At 45.8% G+C, this 19,263-nt stretch overlaps 2 protein-coding genes across 2 annotated transcripts in view; one reads left to right on the top strand and one right to left on the bottom strand.

The window, feature by feature from the left end:
* TTC9C (tetratricopeptide repeat domain 9C) overlaps positions 1–19,263 on the top strand; it is a 395,268-nt gene that overhangs the window by 228,477 nt on the left and 147,528 nt on the right. The window lies entirely within an intron of this gene.
* Positions 1,896–15,485, bottom strand: MPZ (myelin protein zero). Its single transcript, XM_063316806.1, has 6 exons — positions 15,338–15,485; positions 7,395–7,561; positions 6,256–6,469; positions 5,205–5,340; positions 3,792–3,849; positions 1,896–3,142 (listed from the first exon to the last, which is right to left on the bottom strand). Exons 1-6 carry the CDS (start codon positions 15,402–15,404, stop codon positions 3,041–3,043), a joined length of 744 nt encoding a protein of 247 aa, XP_063172876.1. The 5' UTR covers positions 15,405–15,485; the 3' UTR covers positions 1,896–3,040.

Consider the following 19,263-nt stretch of genomic DNA (forward strand, 5'->3'; position numbering starts at 1 on the left):
TGCTGGAGCAGGAGATTCGCTCACAGAATGAGGGGTATTTCTGAGCAGATACTGAGTCCTCATTTCAACATCTGCTGCTAAATATTTGCTGCGACAGTTACTCTGATTATGCTCAGGAGCTGCCTGCCAAAACATTTATTAAAATGTAAAAACACTGTAAAAAGAGTGACTTGGGTTCATATACAATCCCTTCTCTTTTTCAAAGTGATTTGGGGTAATAGATGAACAGGCTTTGCCAAGTTACAAATCCTTACAGACAGGCTGAATAGGAGGATCCTGAGCAAAGCATGAGAAATTATAGGTAAACCCTGAATTATATTTTGACTTGTGATCAGCAGAATACTTTGATCAGCTGATTGGCAATAGAGGGTATACATTTTTGTCCTCTTGGTTTGCAGTTGGGCGGGCCAAGCAACTGGCCTGATTTTGCCAGGTGTCCGCTAGTCGCCGACCCCTTTCTTTTTAATCGCTCCACCTTCACCATCAGGATCACAGACCACAAGAAAACCAGCTCGGTACAGAAATGTCAGTCTTTTTATTAACTCTTTTTTTTAAAATTATGTCATTTGTTTTTGGCTGCTGCTGCTGCTGCTGTCTGGAAGACGGGCCCAGAGTCAAGAAGGCCCCGACTCCGCGCCAAGAAAATGATACACACCAACACAGAAAAGAAATCTTTTTTAAAAAAAATGCAGTTTAGTTTTCTAGGACTACTTGGGACAACATGTGCTACGCTGAATGGTGTGGGTGTGTCTGCGGGAATCGTCTGCTATATACATTTCTGTAGTACCGTATTTGACGCTGTGAGACTGAGGACCAGAAGGAGATTGACAGAGCCAGAACAGAAACTGGGTAGAAAGTGGCATAAAATGGACAGACAGAATCAGGAGATGAAATGGAGCCTCTTTCTCAACTGTTGAGCGTTTGCTAGCAAAATGACACGGTCTTGAGCTTTTTGTCTAATGATGGAGCATGTTGTCCGAAAAATTAATCTGAACAGAATAAAAACACAGAAACAGGAGCAGAAGAAAGAGGAAAGACCAAGGCCTTGATGGGAACAGCGGCTACCCATGTAACGTCATGTAGCGTTCAGTCACAGGGCAGGGGAAAACGAGGGAAAATCAATATAATATAATATATTCGCTGGTTAATCATAAAATTCATCACAAGCACCCTCCTCCAGATTGAAGATCATACGGCAAAGTTTCATCGCTGTCAAAAGGATGGTTTAATTCCTCCCAGGGGACGCACTGAAGATGTCAAACAAGTAAGAACAGACATATAAAGCGGGGGGAAGCCCACGCCGGAAGGTTCGTCTGCTTTAACAGACTTTGGGGAAACGGGCAGAAAGATGTCTGCAAATTTTTTTCCCCCTGATTGGAATAGGGGGAAAAAAAAAACTATTCAGCTAGCTTGCTCCAACAGGACTCCTTGCAATGGGATGAGAATTTCATGCCGGGCAAAATTTGGCAGCCTCTTGGAATGAGCAAAACCCCCTCCCTGAGAAATTTCAGGGGTCATCTCAATGAGTTATTGTTTCATTTTTTTTTCCACTTCCCCTGAAACCTCTCAGATGCTTTGCTCAAGCAGGAGGCTCTGAAGTTGCCAAAAATGAAATGGGATGCTAAGGTCAGTCTCCCTTAAGATAAGGGCGAGCAACAGAAGAGTTTGCGGCATTTAAAAAATAAAAGTTTTTTTCTTCTTTGGCTTAGCTGAGAATCCTAGCTCTGGAGGGGCTCGGATTGTGGAGGAAGAGAGCAAAATGTTTCAGCCCCTCCTGGACAGAATCCCTCTCTGAGGGGAATTAAACCATCATTCTGAGTCTCTGAGACACACAGACTATTACGTGGTCCTTGGGTTAAAAAACAAGAAAAAAGAAAGAAAAATTACATCTGTGCTCAAGTCATGGAGCAGAAGAGGGTCACAGCCAACGGGGCAGAAGAAGGTACCTCTTTGGGAGAATTATGCATCTTTCTGGCCAATTTATAAGCATTGGGGTTGTTGAAATGACGGGACACCCAGCTTGCTTATCCTCATGGCAACGGATGGGGTCTAGGGCCTGATGGATTTCCTGGGGGAAATTTCCCTTTCAGTGAAAATGTAGTGAGAATAGCAAATGTCCTGTACATTTTGTGATCACCTATCTACACGCAGCATCTCTCTGTACCTGCATGCTGAGTTGGTGAGTTTGGGGCACATCAGAAGGGTGGAAAGAACGTGCTAACATGAAAGGCTGGATCGTAGCTGATCAAGGTCTGTTTCTAGACATCCGTAACAGAAGAACCTGGAATATGGAGGAGGGATCCTCGCTTGGATTTTCCACTTAAACTTTGCTTTCTTAGCCTAGGAATTCTTCGTAGGTTGAGTGGGTCCGACTTTGCCAGGCAAATGAAGGTCCCTCCCCCAAAATTGCAGGAACAAAGATGGATTTAAGCCAGGTCATCATGGGCAGGATGATGCCAGATGCCAACAGTCTCTGATTATAAACACTATTGCAGCAGTAACTGAATTACTACATTAGTAGTTTATGCCTCCGAACAGTGTTCCTCGACCTCAGCAACTTTAAGATGGGTGGACTTCAACGCCCAGAATTCGCCAGCCAGAATTCTGGGCGTTGAAGACCCCACATTTTAAGGTTGATAAGGTGGAGAAACACTGCATTACAGGATGATTAGGGCTATCACTGCTGGGCCGCAGTTTTCCAAATGGCCAGCAGGGGGCAGCAGACAACCCAAAATGGACTCCTCACTGCCCCCAAGTGGTAGTCGGAAGTACTGCAGCCCAGATCTGGTGGCCCTAACAAGCCAAGAGGGCTGGGTGGAGGAAAAGGAGGGCTAGGAAAGGTTCTGTGTTCAAATTACTTGGCTGAATCGCTTTTAATGATATTCATGAGAGCATTTTTGAGGCTGTTCTTGCTGGGGGATTTGACGGCAGGCTTGAGGCCTTCAGCCTCGAGTTGGTCCCTCTTTGGTTCCATCTCAATGGTCAAGACCACCTGTTTCTTGCCTGCCTTCTTCCCGATACCTTCTCTGCCGGCTAACCGCTATTTCTTATCCTTGCGTGAGTCTCCCAGGCCTCCCCTGGATTTCTTCTCACTGGATTTGGTGAGACGGCTGTGGTCCAGCATGGCGTACAGGACAGGAGTCTGCCGGGAGGAGTGAGAAAAGAAGAGAAGATTGGCCCATGAAAATGGAGGCTGGCCAGGGCAGAAGAGTCCGAGTGCGGGCCCTGGGCTATGTTGCAATGCTGCCATGGCCCCTCCTTCATGTGCCTACGTTGTGTCATCCCGGGGACGTGGGGCTTGCATCGTGGCCTCTCTGCACATGCTCCCCCAAAGCTGAAGCACCTCTCCTTCCTTGCTTGCCAGCGAAAAACAGGCCAGCCAATGTGGTGGCTTCCAAATAACCCCAGTTTGTGTAGGGTCAACCCCACTGACATCATGTAAGGGTATGTGGGAAAGGCCTTGAGAGACGGGGCTAAGAGATGCTGCCTTGAATGGTCAGATAAGAGGCGGCTTAGCCCGCAGCTGCATAATGGGTGGAGAAAGAGGCTCAGAAGGGACCCTCCCTAGTTTCTTGAGCTGGAAAGGAGACGGCAGGAGATTTGTACTTTCAGTCTTGCAAGGTTCTGTTAATGCAGCCTTACAATAAAGTAGAATTAGCTCATCTGGTCATGTTTCCTGTCTGGCCTACCTGGGAAGGCAGACCGATCATTACTTCGGGACCCTCCTCCCGGCCGTAATCCTTCGCCCTCTATTCCCCCCGCACTTCTCGCTCACGCTCTCAAAGTCTCACCTGATGGCGTCTTTTGGAAGAATCCTTTCCGAGCCTCAGTTTCCCTTTCTCCATAGCGCTAAAAGGAAATAAGAACAGAGGCGCATATTGATGTACAATGGCTGAAAGTTTGGGAACAAGGAAGGCGATAGATGGGGGGAGCTTTGAGAAAGCCTCAAAGCTCAACTTACGTTGTGCTAAAGATTGTGAAGGCAGACCTACCCCTGGGTGAAAAGGGCCTTGTTTCAGGAACATGTGGTGCATGATTTGATGCCATTTTTCTCGAGAAGGCTGGATTCCCCCCTCTCCCCCCAAAACTGGTTCTACTCAGTGCTTTTCATGCACTGCAACGTCTATGTTTAACTTGCACATGGCTGCTAAGGAAAGGACACAACAGTGAGAGAAGCAGGAAGAAGTACAGATAGTCCTCAGCTTACAACCATTCGTTTAACAACCGTTATGACGGCACTGAAAAAAAGTGACTTATGACCAGTCCTCACACTTACAACCGTCACAGCATCTCTGTGGTCACGTGATCAAAATTCAGGCACGTATTTATGATGGTTGCAGCATCCTGGGATCACATGTTTGCCATTTGTGAACTTCTGACAAGCAAAGTCAGAGAGGGAAGCCAGGTTCACTTAATGACCATGTGATTTGCTTAATGACCATGACGAAAAAGGCTGTAAAGTCGGGCACGACTCAATAACCGCATTGCTTAGCGACGGACGTTCCGGTCCCAACTGTGGTTGTACGTCGAGGACTACCTGTAAGCAGTGTGGTGCATTGCTGTGGTGAAACTGAAAAAAAGGGAATTATCAGGTGGGGGGATGGGTTGGATGAGATTTGCCTCTGAAATTCACAAGAGAAGGGAAACTCCATGGAATTTACTGTCCACTTTGGATCTGGCCCCGGGAGGAGCAAGCTCCCCCCCTTGATGCATGAACGCCACTTATTGTGAAACTCTGTTTCTACGCAGATGCATGCAAATGGCAGGCAATTATTGGATTTAGAAAACCACAGGAAACGTGGAAATTCACTGCTTTCCTTTCTTTGCACCCGCAGTCGTGTGCAGGTGTGCTTTGTGCTTGCGTTTGAAATGCAGTGGGAGTGACAAGCCTTTTGTCATGGGCTTATGGAAGAGACACTCTCAAGGCATCGCCTTGCAAACCGAGGCACTCCAGAGAAGCCTAGTGCAGCCTTTCCTAACCCGAGGCCCTCCAGAGATGTGGGACTACAACTCCCATCATTCCCCACCCGGCTGTACCGGACTGGCCTGGGGCCTGCCGGCGTCCCTCAGCTCTGGAGGGCATCAAGCTGGAAAGCCGGGGAAGGGATCTCAAAGGGAGAATTCTCATTTTAATATTTAGCGCGAAGGGGTAGCGGTGTGGAGCCGGGGAGGGGGTGAATCGCTCCCGCCCTCCTCGGACTTACCTGAGCCGCCTCTGGAGGGTGGCTTGCCTCCTCAGCCAGCAGTACCTGACGAGATAAGCTATCAGCAGGACTACCAGGACCACGGCCAGCACGCCTCCGATTATGCCTCCCAGCACTTGGCCGTATTTGGTAGGGACTGGGGAAGAAGGAGAGAAAGAGAGAGAGGTGGGAAGGGAGGGAGGGAGGGAGGGAGGGGGGGGAATGTTATTGAACTGTGCAACCTCTCTAACTGGGTTGCTCAGCAGCCCTGCTTCAACTCAATGATTTTCATTCAAGCCACCCATTCAAACACCACCCCAAAAGGTTGCTTTCCCCATGGAAACCCTGCATCGTGGTCCATTGAGTTCAATGGGCTGAAAACCCAAGGAGGGGAGATTGCCTTGACTTAAGGTGTAGGGGGAGAACCTGGGGAAAGGGATCGACCAGGAACAGCTGCTTGCTCCTTCCTTCCTTCCTTCCTTCCTCCCTCCCTCCTCCCACCCTCCTTCCTTCCTTCCTTCCTTCCTTCCTTCCTTCCTTCCTTCCTTCCTTCCTTCCTCCCTCCCTCCCTCCCTCCTTCCTTCCTTCCTTCCTTCCTATTCTCCTTCCTTCCTTCCTTTTCCTGTCTCTTTCCTTCCTTCCTTCCTTCCTCCTCCCTCCCTCCCTCCCTCCTTCCTTCCTTCCTTCCTTCCTTCCTTCCTTCCTTCCTTCCTTCCTTCCCCTGTCTCTTTCCTTCCTTCCTTTCTCCTCCCTCCCTCCCTCCCTCCCTCCCACTTCCTCCTTCTCCTTCCCCATCTTAGATTTATATCCTGCCTGTTTTGTACAGGAGCTCAAGGCCATGGACTTCTTCCTCCTATTTTCCCCATAACAACAACCCTGTAAGGTAGGTTGGGCTGAGAGAAAGTGACCATCACCCAGGAAGCTTCCATGCCATGGGTAGACTGCAGCCGGCCCTCCCCACTCCTAGACCAGCACTTTCGCTACACCCCAAAGGCTGCAGCATCACATTGACTGGAAATGGGGAAATCACAGCAACCCCGCCAGCAAAGCTCCGCTGGTCAAGGAGCGTTACCGTTCTCAAAGACGTAGAGGGTGACTTGCGATGTTCTCCCTACAATGTCTGGTGGGTTTTTGACGTCGCAAGTGTAGGTCCCGTTGTCGGTGTATTCCAGGTCATGGATGATAATGGAGCCGTCTTTCCAGCGAGGGTCCCCGATCCACTCAATGCGCTCCTTGAAGGACCCGACATTGTCAATGTAGTGCTGGCCTTTGGCATAATGAAATATCTGGGGCGACCAGAGCAGAAGAATTGGTTGGGCTAGGATGAAAATACTGTAGAGAAGCATCAGATCAGGAGTGCAATATAGATGGAACCAGAAGAGGGCAGCCAACAGATTAAAGCTCATTTTGGGGGGCTGCCCTCTAGTGGTCATCTCTATTTTTGCAGCCAAAATATTGTAGCTCCTCCTCTGGCAGGAAGTTCTACTGTATCTATAATGATGGTCAGTCAGGGCTGGGTTGGATGGAGGGGTGAAGTGTCATCTATTGATTTGCCCTTAGATTCCTTAGATCCCTTAGATCCCTATCCATCTGCCCTTCGATCCCTTAGATCCCTCTCCATCTGCCCTTCAATCTCTTAGATTCCTTAGATCCCTATCCATCTGCCCTTAGATCCCTTAGAGCCCCCTCCATCTGCTTTTAGATCCCTTAGATCCCTTATATCCCTATCCATCTGCCCTTCGATCCCTCTCCATCTGCCCTTAGATCCCTTAGACCCCTTTCCATCTGCCCTTAGATCCCTTAGATCCCTTCGATCCCTCTCCATGTGCCCTTTGATCCCTTCGATCCCTCTCCATGTGCCCTTAGATCCCTTAGACACATCTCCATCTGCCCTTAGATCCCTTAGATCCCTTAGACCCCTCTCCATCTGCCCTTAGATCCCTCCTTAGATCTACCTGACACAGTCTTCAATCATACTCTTAGCCTCTCCCATTATTTTTTCCAGGAAATCTGGAAAAATTTTCCACCCTGCCCTAGCAACTGGGGCAAAGCAATTTTTAAAACATTTGGGAGCCCTGAGCCGTACGTTCCCACGGCTGCATCGATCCCACCAAGTGAAATGCAAAAGCAAAACATCCAGTCTGGGTCGAGGCAGAAAGCCAGCTTCCGTGCATCTGAAAAATACATCTTTTTGTTTTTTTTCCTTTTTACCGAAATGCTGTCCTTTCCACGTTCCGGCTGAAAGTGCCAAGTGATGGAAATGTCATCTGAGATCCACTCATTGGACCAGAAAGAACAGGAGAGCTTAATTTTAGATCCCAGTGTGCCGTGGATCTCGTTAGCTGTGTAAACTTTGATGGCCAAAGTTGGAGACAGCACTACAGAAGAAGAGAGGGGAGGAAATAATTGACTGGTTGGTCCCTGATCGTTCTCCTAAGGCTTCTGCCCACATCCCAAAAAGGCAAGTCCTCTTAAAAGGATGGACCAGGTGAGTTTAGATTGACCCAGAATGCCCCCGTTGTTCAAACCCAACCCATGTTGTTAATGGACATTTCAATGTCACTGTGCAAACAAAGAGCGCTTGAGAATACCGTTATAAGCACACTGATATTTCATCCTCTCTCGCTAAGGTTAGATCCAAAGTTCCTGATTTCCATAATCTGCCCCTTCTAACCAGCAAATCCAGCAATTACCGGTTCATTTTTTAATTCTTTTTTTCAGCAAAGCGTCCACCAGGGGTTTCCGGTCCCTAATAAATGCAGTCGCTGATCTTTCCCTAAGCGAGTTAATTTTGACATCTCTTCTCGTTCCACTTTGTGGACAATTTTAAAGATCTTTTTGCAAGCCAAACCATAGGCAGAATATGATCTCTACCCCAGTGGTCCTGGGAGTGAAGAGGAATGGAGAGAGAAAAGGAGATAATTTCAACCCAGACCACCACCACAGCCTTGGGGAATTTCTTAGGGAAGGCAACGATCAATAGGAGAAACCGTGGCCTTCTCTGCCAAAGAGCTAAAAATAACATCTTCAGTTGGGCTTTGCAAATAAATGCCAGGTATTCGGCTTCCAAAAACATACAGGATGTGCCAAGGTTGGTTAACGCTTTCTGTGCAGAACACGTTTGCATGTTCTTTATGGGATTTGGAAGCGGGGGAAAAAAAACCTTGAAATGTGGAGCCTGGCTGGGCAAAATAGCTCCTACAAAGGATTGTAGTGTGAGAAGGGACCCCCAAGGGACATCTAGTCTGACCCTATTTGGAGAGGGGGAAAAAACTTTGAAATGTGGAGCCTGGTTGGGCAAAACACTTCCTACAAAGGATTGTAGTGTGAGAAGGGATCCCCCCAAGGGTCATCTAGTCTGACCCTATTTGGAAGGGGGGGAAACCTTGAAATGTGGAGCCTGGTTGGGCAAAATAGCTCCTACAAAGGATTGTAGTGTGAGAAGGGATCCCCAAGGGTCATCTAGTCTGACCCTATTTGGAAGGGGGGGAAACCTTGAAATGTGGAGCCTGGTTGGGCAAAATAGCTCCTACAAAGGATTGTAGTGTGAGAAGGGACCCCCAAGAGTCATCTAGTCTGACCCTATTTGGAAGGGGGGGAAACCTTGAAATGTGGAGCCTGGTTGGGCAAAATAGCTCCTACAAAGGATTGTAGTGTGAGAAGGGACCCCCAAGAGTCATCTAGTCTGACCCTATTTGGAAGGGGGGGAAACCTTGAAATGTGGAGCCTGGCTGTGCAAAACAGCTCCTACAAAGGATTGTAGTGTGCAAAGGGATCCCCCAGGGGTCATCTAGTCTGACCCTCTGCACCGTGCAGGAAAACCAGTTAAACCACCCTTGAGAAGTGGCTGTCCAGCCTCTTCCTTAAAAACTTGCACAGATGGTGAACCCACAACCTCTGGAGGGAGATCGTCCCACTGTTGGCCAACTCTTAACATCTTGTGTTTTATCTTTTAACAACAAGTGTAAGCTTTTGTAAACCCCAAAGACATGATGTGTAATCTTGAGAGAGGCGTGTTTACATGTTCATACACAGTCCTGCTCACTGGGGGGAAGGAGAGTGTTAATTACCTACAGATAGTGGCCATTTTAAAAAAAAATTGTTGGAAGTGTGCTGTAGAGATGCCCAGGAATGACATATGCATATAGTGACCATATATCCTTTATTATAAAGGACAGTCCTTTATTTCAGGAAGCTGTCCTTTAGATGTATTTATTTTTCCCAAACTCACTTTATTTGGTCCTTTATTTGGACCATTTCACTTTGACTGTACAGACAGTAGCACTGAATGCACAGCCTATGTGAAAAACAGGGAAATTGGATTTTTTCAAATAAATTGACATAGACTGTGATTTTAGGCATTTTTGTTAGAATATGCCTTTTGGTAAAGTTTTCCCTGGTTTGGCTCTTGAAGTTTCCTTGGGAAAGCAACGTTATCAACATCAGCAATTAAATGTTTGTATCCCGATGAACCTCTTTTGGATCTGCCCCTTTTTCAAGTTAGTCCTTGACTTTTTTTTCCCAAGAAAATATGATCACCGTACGTATGTTCAATCAATCCAGAGGTGGCTGGGTGGATGTCTGTGGGGCAATGAGCACATGGTGGATGGGGAGAAAGCCTCATTATTCTGATGGAAAAATATGCAAGGCCTCTGATCTTTGCAAATGTCTGCCTCACCTCTGCCTTCTCACCCATCCATCTGGGAAGTGGGTAGCCTCTTCCATAAAAACCAGCTGTGGTCCACAGCCGCTCCTGAAGCAGGCTGCAGAACATTGCTGAGTTCTGACATTTGGAATCAAAGGAAGTCTTTGTGAGGCCACACAATCCTCTCCTTTTCTCCCACCCTGGGCTGCAAATTCCAAACTGTTGGGGCAGTTTTGTGAGTGGGAAATTTCCCTCCTGCTTTTTTGCTGTATGGTGGTGGAAAGTTCTCCCCTTCTCAACCCCCCCCCCTTTTTTTTCTTTTCTTTTTCTGCATGATTTTATGCAGACCTAGACAAAAAAATGACAAACGCCTCTGCAGGTTTGATTTTCCACCAGTATGAAAGATATTGCATAGTCCTGCTTTCCCCCGATGGATGGGAATGCCAAGGGATTGCAGATTTGGGGATTTCAAAGTGCGATGCAGATTTTAGCCAGTGGGATCTTTCCAATGCCCTCTCAGGAAACCAGAAGACTGGGTTTATCCGAAACATAAAACTTAGCCTGTGTTCGCAAAGCACAACTGCTATATTTATAGATCAGGCCGTGCCCCAGTTAACAAACCATCTTCTGGTTTAAGGTGTCCTAAAACTTTGGCAGGATTCCCGCACTCTGGCGAAGCACAAGCTACGTCATCCAACTTTTTAGCTAATCTGGTTCTTGTCAAAGCCAGTTCTGTTTGCACTTTAAGGAATAAGACAAGATAAGCCACCCAGAAGCGCTGCAAAGTTTTTAAACTTTGAGGTCTCTTTCCCAGGACTACATCTTGGCTCTGTCAATCAAATTTGGGGGAATCGCTGCTTCAGCAGTCAACAAAGAAATTCCTTTATAAGTTTTAGCAAACAAGAATAAATTACGTTGAGCAACAGTTGAGAAAAAATGTGGACAGCTTCTGGCGTTCCCCTATAGGTAAGGCAGTCTTGCATGGCTGTAAAGGGCCGGTGCAGCCTTTCCAAGCTGTGGATGGTTTAATGGTAGTTTACTGAATGGCTGACATGATGTCTCAAGCCAAGCCCTGATTTGCCACAAACTGTTCATGGTTTTTAACTGAGCTTTTTCTTAGCCCTATAGCAGATTGGATCTATTCCATGCAAGAAGGTGCTCCATCTCGGAGCCTAACTTTTAAGCCTCCCTTAAAGATCAAGAAAGATTCTAGTCCTCATGATCCTAAATGGAATAGGGCTAAAGATATGGATTCTTCCTAAAATATTCATCATGTGCTTTTTTTTTTTAATCAGTGTGGAGACACTGGGACTGTTTTCATGCAAGATACGCTGTTTCCTAAACTGCTCATCTTCCTTATGGTTTATGTAGTCACATCTGGAACGTCTCCTTCTGCAGACAAAGCAGAAAGAAGACGATTTGACTGAGGAAAGGGTCGATCGAATCATTTTTGCACATGGCTTTTTGCTCACCAAGGGATGGTAGAAGATTAAGCAGGAAGAATAGCAAGTGTAACAACAGGGATTTTAAAAAGGAGAGAGAGAGAAAAGCTTTTAGCTCTCAGAGTTGTCAAGGGACAATTGTGGATATCTGTGGCAGTTGTAGAAAAGGGTTGAAAAGTCAATAATGGTGTTTGATTCACCTTCTAACCTGTGCACAGAAAGAGTTTGCTGTCAAATCAAACTCAGACAGATAGAGATGCCTATAACTTACAGCAAGGGCAAAATAAATCCTTCCTTCCTTCCCCCTCCCTCCCTCTTTTTTTCTTTCCTTCCTTCTTTCCTTCTTTCCTTCTTTCCTTCTTTCCTTCCTTCCTTCCTTCCTTCCTTCTTTCCATGCAAGCAAACACAGAGCATCTGTGACTTGCCTGTTTATTTTTAAAGATTCCCACTTTCCCTCAGTTCCCCCACATCAACAATCCAGCAATATTCGGTGAGTGATAAATCGCCCAACCTGGGTGTATTAAAAAGGTTATCTGAAAACTGCCTTTCTAGATGAATCCAGAAACCAGCCAGATTCTCTTGAGCAAAGCACAACAGCCTTCTCCTCTTGCTTGCCTCTAACATTCAGAGGTAGACTGCCTTTAAAGGTGGAGGCTCTCTTACATTACCATGCCTGATTTCTTAAATTATATTCTCCTTCTTGTGAGGCAGAGCATGACAGAAAACAGTAATTGACCCAATAGCATCCTGGCTGAACCTGGTTCTCATGCGCCTCAGTTTAACATTCTGGCCCAAAGTTGGATACTCAGTGGCAACCCTTAATCCCTCGTCTGATTTCTTAAATCCTTTGCAGAAATTGCCCAGCCCTGATTTAAGCCATTACATTCCAGTTTTCACCCACTACTTATCTCTAATCTCCACCATTAAATTTCACCCTAAGCTTTCAAACCAGATTGCTCCATCCTGAGGCTTGGAGTTCCACAGGCCAATTTTGGCACTGTGTGGAGATGTGTCTGTTCTTGCCTCCCCTGTTACTGAGGATTTTAAAACTAATAGAACTCAGCGAGTTTTCTTCTTCTCACCCATTTTGGTAAGGACAAGCTGGATCAAACATTTCAGAGCTGATTTCAAAACATACAATTCATAAAACTCGATCCGTTTGCCCATCTTAAATCAAACTCCCTCCTTGCAGGGGAGATGGGCGGTGATGAAGTTGGCAAATAAATAAATGAATAAGACCAGGAAATTACCCCATTTGCATCGCCGCAGTCTATTCTCCAACGGCCCGATGCACTTCACTAGAAACCCTGTAAGAATAACTCCCCACGTTCAACATCTGGGATAGGATGGAAATGAAGCTGTATTATTTTAGATGGCATCGTGAGGATGATTGGACATAAAAGGTACATTCCGAGAAAGGAAGGATGCTTGCCTCCTATATATCACCCTTTCTTAATTCCAAAACCCAGTCTCCAGATGGTATCCCTTGACTGGGACCATTCCCTGCTCCAGAATACGATTTCTAGAATCGTAGCCAGAGCAAGAAGTTAAGATTGAGATAAAGAGAGGGGTCGATTTAAACCACCCAGAGATTTATAAGATGTTTTAAAATCCTCATTTATTTAACGACATTGCTGCAATTAAGAAAACTTGGGGGAAGATAGGTGTGCTGGGCTGAGGGTTGTAACGATGCAAGTATAAACCAATAAATCACAAATAAATGCTGGGCTCGGTTGGGCAGAATAAATCTGAGATTCATCTAGAAGGGCAGTCTTCAGACGACTTTTCTAAAACACCCAGGATGGGTGATTTACCTAATTTTAAAAAGCAAAGGTTTTGGCAAGGTTGAAATCAGCCAATTGGCCGGCAAAGGAATACCCCAGTTTTTCAGCAGGGTCCCTTCATCATCCGTTTTCAGGGTCAGTTCAACGGGATGGGGTGATCTAATTTAAATTTGGTATGATTTTGAATCCAGGGCTGATTAAAGTCCATTTCCTCCTACGGGGACCAGGGCATTTGGGAAGGCAAGAAAGAATTGCATTTCCCTAAAGAAACACTGCAGGCTTCAGTCCTATTTGGGTTCATGCACATTGCATTAAGCCAAGAATCCTAGTTCTTGGCTACACTGTGCAATAGTTCAGGTTTGGAAGAATCAATTCTGAACCTTGCAAATCTCCTGTTAAATCTCCTGTTCTTCTGCTTGCCTAATTCCTTTTTATTTTGCTTTACTTCGTCCCTTCCTTGCCCTTTCTCCTTTCTCAATTCTTTTCAACTGGGGAGAAAGTTGCTTCTGGAGAAAGAGATCTTCTGGGGAATCCTGAATCAAAATAACAGCTCTTTCCCAGGATGGATGTCCTCCTGCAAGCCATATGTGGGTCTCTTTGCCCAGCAGAAATGGCAAAGAATATAATTACTGTCAAAGGTAAAGATGGAGGCAGACACGCTCCAGGAGGATTAGGGATACAGAAGCTCGGGCGTTTATAATTAGTGATAAATCTAATTTGTCAGTTCAAATGCGTGTCTGGTCAGACACAGTTCTCCCTTCTGTTTCCCATCCCACGCCCAGTTCCCTGATCAACTCCTCCAAAGATGTCTCAGAGCAATATAAAATATATTGCTTTGTTCGGCTAATATGCTTCTTGGCCGAATGGGAAGCAATTTAAAGTCCATCCTGCACCATAACGGCTTGCATTTTTTTTCCTTCATGGAGAAAGAAAGGTTAGGAAAATCATTTCGAAAGGGGAGAACCTTGCTGCAGCCCGCACAACAGAGCATGTCACTGCATTTTAAAGCTTAAGTTAGTCCATGAAGCTTCAGGGCAGACGATGGTTCAACAGGTTCGCTCATCATGCTAACCATGGTTTGTCCAGTTTGGGCTTAGCACGGTGGGGGAGCCCGGCCAAAGGTGGCTTTTCCCAACAAATCACGAGTAAGCAAAGCACCGTCTGGGTGTTGCGTGAACCCCATTGCTTAAGTTTCAAGGTGCAACAGGACACTGTTGTCGCAACAAGACTGACAACAGAAATCGTGGTTATTGCTTACTTATTAAGTTAACCAAGGCACTATCAGTGCTTTCCCCTGCTTTAAATTAAATTAAAAGGCATTTGGGATTAACAGGCAGAAGTTCAAGACATTTAACACTTTGTTAGTCGGAAAAGGTGCCCCCGAATTCCTGATTTTGGGCTGTCTTAGACTGACATGGCTCTCCCCTAATGGTCCCTGCCCTTTAGAAATTCACAATGTCTTTTTCCCCACCAAATGTCCTTAAATTGGTCCTTTCCCCTTAATTTTCCCACCATCCCAAGGGAAGAAGGATTGGGAAGTAAACCGCAGCCTAGATTTTATTGAAGAGAAAGCTCAGCTGCACCATTTCAGGAGAAAAAGGGATTGGGTGAATGACAGGAGGATGTGAAGCTTTGAGATATAAATAGTCCTCCACATGAAGAATTTCTGCCCAGAATTTGCAGAGTTCCCAGCTCAGACTGGAGAGAGAGAGGACCAAACCATTTCCTAGAATTGATTGCCTTTGAATCAGCCCGTGTTACCCATCCCCTTAACTAAACCACGATCCAAACCATTATTAGCCAAACCATGCCAAGAAATCTGCAGAACGGGGCAGCAGATGAACACTAAAAAGATATTTTCTGCAGAATGCACTTCGCTCATGGCACTCTCGGCCACATGGCGATGGCCCCTGCTTTAGGCATCTTAATAACAACGAAAAAAAGGATTTGGCAAACTTGCAGAGGGCGGTATAACAACGTAGCCCATGCTGCAGTTGCAGGTAGAGAAGTTGAACGTCGGGCACCGATAACAAAACAACAAAACGATGTTGTGGAAATAGTATTAGGAATGCATGAAATCTCAAGAGAAGAAGCTTGGGACTGGTTCTCAACAATCTACGCCCGGGGCAGAGCCTCCACCTTCAGAGGCAGTCTACCCGTAAATGACCCTGTCAGGAAAAAGCCAGAGACGTCATCACACTTTTCAAACATCTGAAATCGAAGACGGAGGCGACTGGTTCTTGGCAGAGCAGAGCAAATCTTTCCCTTGAGAACGCCACTTACCCATTGTGGACATCAGCACCGAAAACAGGAAGGGTTTTCCCCTTCCTGCGTCGGCTGGGATCCCCATGTCTTGGGTTACTGTCCAATTCCCAGCCACATGGAGGGGAAAAGCTGGTGGCAAAGCCTTCCTGTGTAATGCCTGAGAGGGTGGCACCCTTGGCTTAAGAACTTGCCTGCCCCAAAGGATGCCATCTCTGCAGAAATCTGGAACCAATGAGAAGGTGGCGTTTGGCTTTGAGGGGAGCCAAGCAGTGGGGACAAGAAAAGGGGGAGAGGAGGGGATGAAACCTCCCCAAGAGAACAAAACATAAAAGGTTGCATTTATGGTGGATGTTGTTGAACTTGGATCAACGTGCCCTGCGGGCATAGCTGGGCAAAGAGGTGGCATTCTTTGCGAGCTGTGGGTGAGGGCACAGGCGCTGAAAAATGCGACTTTTCTCGCCTCCCGAAAGGGACAGCCTTCATTCAAGGCCAGGATCTCGCTGTGATTTTTATTAGGGGTGCAACTGATCCACTAATTCTTCCTGGGGATACCCTGAACCAATTGCTGGAATGTTAAATTCCTGTTGCATTCCGTCGTCTGATCAATGGGCTTTTCGCTCTGCTGTTTTGCACATCACCCAGACCTACCACTGCAAAGGGACCCATAATATTTATTGAGCCTCCTACAAATGGCATAACTAAATCCTAAGTATGTGTATCCATGAAAAGTAATCCAATATTTGCATAAAGGTTTTGTCCAGCTGTGGATATTACACTTACTTTGGCTGCAAACTTAAACAGATGATGTGGGGGTTTATTTATTCATCCGCTCCAGCCTTTATAATGTGTCAGTCCTAACAATCCTGAGCAAGTAAGCCCAAAATCCATACAGAACAAAGTTAAAAATAAATAAAAGCGGTTAAAAGCAATCCTGTAATAATGAACACTCTCTAATTTGATACTCCAGGTTTTTTGGGGGGTGGGGGTGGGGACATGGCCTTGATTGAACACAGTGGGACTTCCTTCTAAATAATGTTATTTTCATTTCCACCACACGTATATTTTCAATCCTAGGAGGATCCACAAGGCAGTTTGAAAAAAAAAGCTGAAATGAACTAGCCTAGCATAGATAGCAAGCAATTAAGCATATTGCATTTGATCAATAATGGCAGAGCATCAGAAGACCGAGGGATCGATACCCAACAGGCCGCAAAAATGCTGGGCAATTACTGTAATGTGTCTCTATCAGAGGTGTGAAGTTTTGCAGAGGAGGAATAAACTAAAAATGATAAAGTCCGATCGCAGAATGGCAGGGCTACTTGAGAAACACAAGTGTGCAACTATCCCAGGCTTTCTTCCAGCTAGTAAGATACATTGTACTGTAAATTCAGTTTATTTCTGCTAAAAATGCCCTTTCTCTAGTCAATTTCACAAATGGGGAAAACTCATCTTAGTCAATTACAACAGCCCTTGTCAACAAGGCTCACAGCACAAAGTTCCTGAGCTGGATTTTCTGCTAGGAAAATAGCACAGACCTTCTTCTGCAGAATTAAAAAGTCCCATGTTTTTGAAACACGTTGCAGTTGGCAGCCCAGGGAAACCACAACTGACCTGGGATTAAAAACACGGATGCTAGACAAAACCGCTTGAGATGTCGTTTGGCGCGTGCGGTAAGCAAGGCCCTTGTCACACAGGTGAGATAAAACAATTAAGGCCCAACAGAGAAGCTGCAGCTTTGGAAAAACCAGATTGTTCCCCCTGATGCCCCTTGCCCCTTCTTGCAGAACTTTTCAAGTATTGCTCTGAGGCCACAGTTACAGTACGGTCTGAGTCCCTTTTGGATAGGCGCCACACATTCCAGAAAACACAAAGGCGTGTTTTGTGTTCTCGTTTAGCTTAGCTAAGTCAAAAGCGGGCTCTTGGAAGATCTTGGGCTTGCAGCCTGTAGCTCAGGAGCGTTAAGATAGCCCACCGTCCGTGGGAAAGGAGGAGAGTAAAGCAGGGTTGGTCAAATGCACGATTGAGCAAAGGGAATAGAGCCTCTCTGGCCGGGCATGGTGTACCTGTGAATTCCATCGTCCAGAAAGGAATGCAGGTAGTCCTCGCTTAACAACCATTCACTTAGTGATGGTTTGGACTTACAACAGTGCTGAAAACACCAACTGACAACCGGTCCTCACACTTAAGGACCATCACAGCGTCCCTATGGTCACGTGATCACGATTTGGGTGCTTGGCAACTGGCTTGCCTTTATGACCGTCGCAGCATCCCATGGTCATGCGATTGCCATTTTCAACTTTCCTGGCCAGTTTCTGGCAAGCAAAATCCGTGGGGAACCATGTGATTCGCTTAACAACCACATGGCTCACTGAACGACTGCCGCAAAAAGGTCATAAAATTGGGTCGGATTCCCTTAATGACCGCTTTGCTTAGCAACCGAAATTCCAGTCCCAATTGTGGTCATAAAATTGGGTCGGATTCCCTTAATGACCGCTTTGCTTAGCAACCGAAATTCCAGTCCCAATTGTGGTTGTTAATCAAGGATTAGCTGTATTCAGTGTGATTGTTAGAGATTTCTATCAGCTTTTATGAGTTGGTGCCTGGTCCAAATGCTGGAAAGGCTTCAAGTATCAGATAATGCCAGGGTTAGTTAATGAACATTTATTTGTTGTCAAAGACAAATATCCAGCAGTCATGCAATTAATTAATACAATGTCATGCAATTAATTCAATTGAGAGCAAAGCGAAGAAGCCGGAAATTAAAAAATTAATAAAAGGATTTCTGTCCTGATTAAATTTGCAGTCACAGGATGAAGCATAGGAGAATAATGCTATTGCTTGAATTCAAACTATCTGGAAAATAACCAAACATTATTAAAAGTCAGGGAGTATGAATTAGCTTAGGGAACGCAAATTAACAAGATTGCTATGTAATTAATTGTCTCACCATGACAGTGATTGCAAGAAATTTGGCAATCCTTCCAGAAATATTTCTTGAGCTATAAGAAAGCCAGTGATCTCCCCATCTGCTCTCGCATGACTGAGTCAGAAAAGGAATTTTTTTGACCTAGCCATGACCTGATCAAACCACAACTGGCTAAGTTCAGACGTTACAACTAGCCACAAATTATGGCTTACAAACCATGATGGTTGATCATGCTACCAAGCTATCATGGCTTGGTAGCACGGCGGATGGTGAGTGAACCGAACCTTACTTGGAGGGTGGAGAGACCCACATACTCTACTTCCCGTTGTACTTTCAGAGAAAAGGCAGAATATAAAAATGTAACGATATAAATAAATATGCGAATAATAATAATAATAATAATAATAATAATATAGAAGGTGTGTTACACATGATCAAAGAAATCCAGAGCAGAATATACAGGCACAAGGTACCTGGTCAAAGGTACCCAGTAATCCAAATTTAAGAGCATTCTGCACATGCTCAGGGGTATTCTAATAAGATGCCACAATGTGAAAGCACTCTGCACATGCCTGTGCGTATCGTTATAAGATGCCACAATGTAAGCACTCTGCACATGTTCACATCTGCTGTTGCAAGATGCCCGTGGGTATCGTTATAAGGTGCCACAATGTAAGCACTCTGCACATGTTCACATCTGCTGTTGCAAGATGCCCGTGGGTATCGTTATAAGATGCCACAATGTAAGCACTCTGCACATGTTCACATCTGCTGTTGCAAGATGCCCGTGGGTATCGTTATAAAATGCCACAATGTAAGCACTCTGCGCATGTTCACATCTGCTATTACAAGATGCTGCACCGTGAAAGCACTCTGCACATGCTCAGCAGGAGATGGCAGCAGAGGGATACGCGGTGCGCTGTGTCATGGGGGGGCGCCCTCCCAGGCCGGCAGGTTGCTCCCCGGTTCTTTCGGGCTACCCATCACCGGCTGGGATTTATGGGGACTGTAGTCCCCA

The sequence above is a fragment of the Candoia aspera genome, chromosome 17 (genome assembly GCF_035149785.1).
Source record: "Candoia aspera isolate rCanAsp1 chromosome 17, rCanAsp1.hap2, whole genome shotgun sequence".
Classification (NCBI taxonomy): domain Eukaryota; kingdom Metazoa; phylum Chordata; class Lepidosauria; order Squamata; family Boidae; genus Candoia; species Candoia aspera.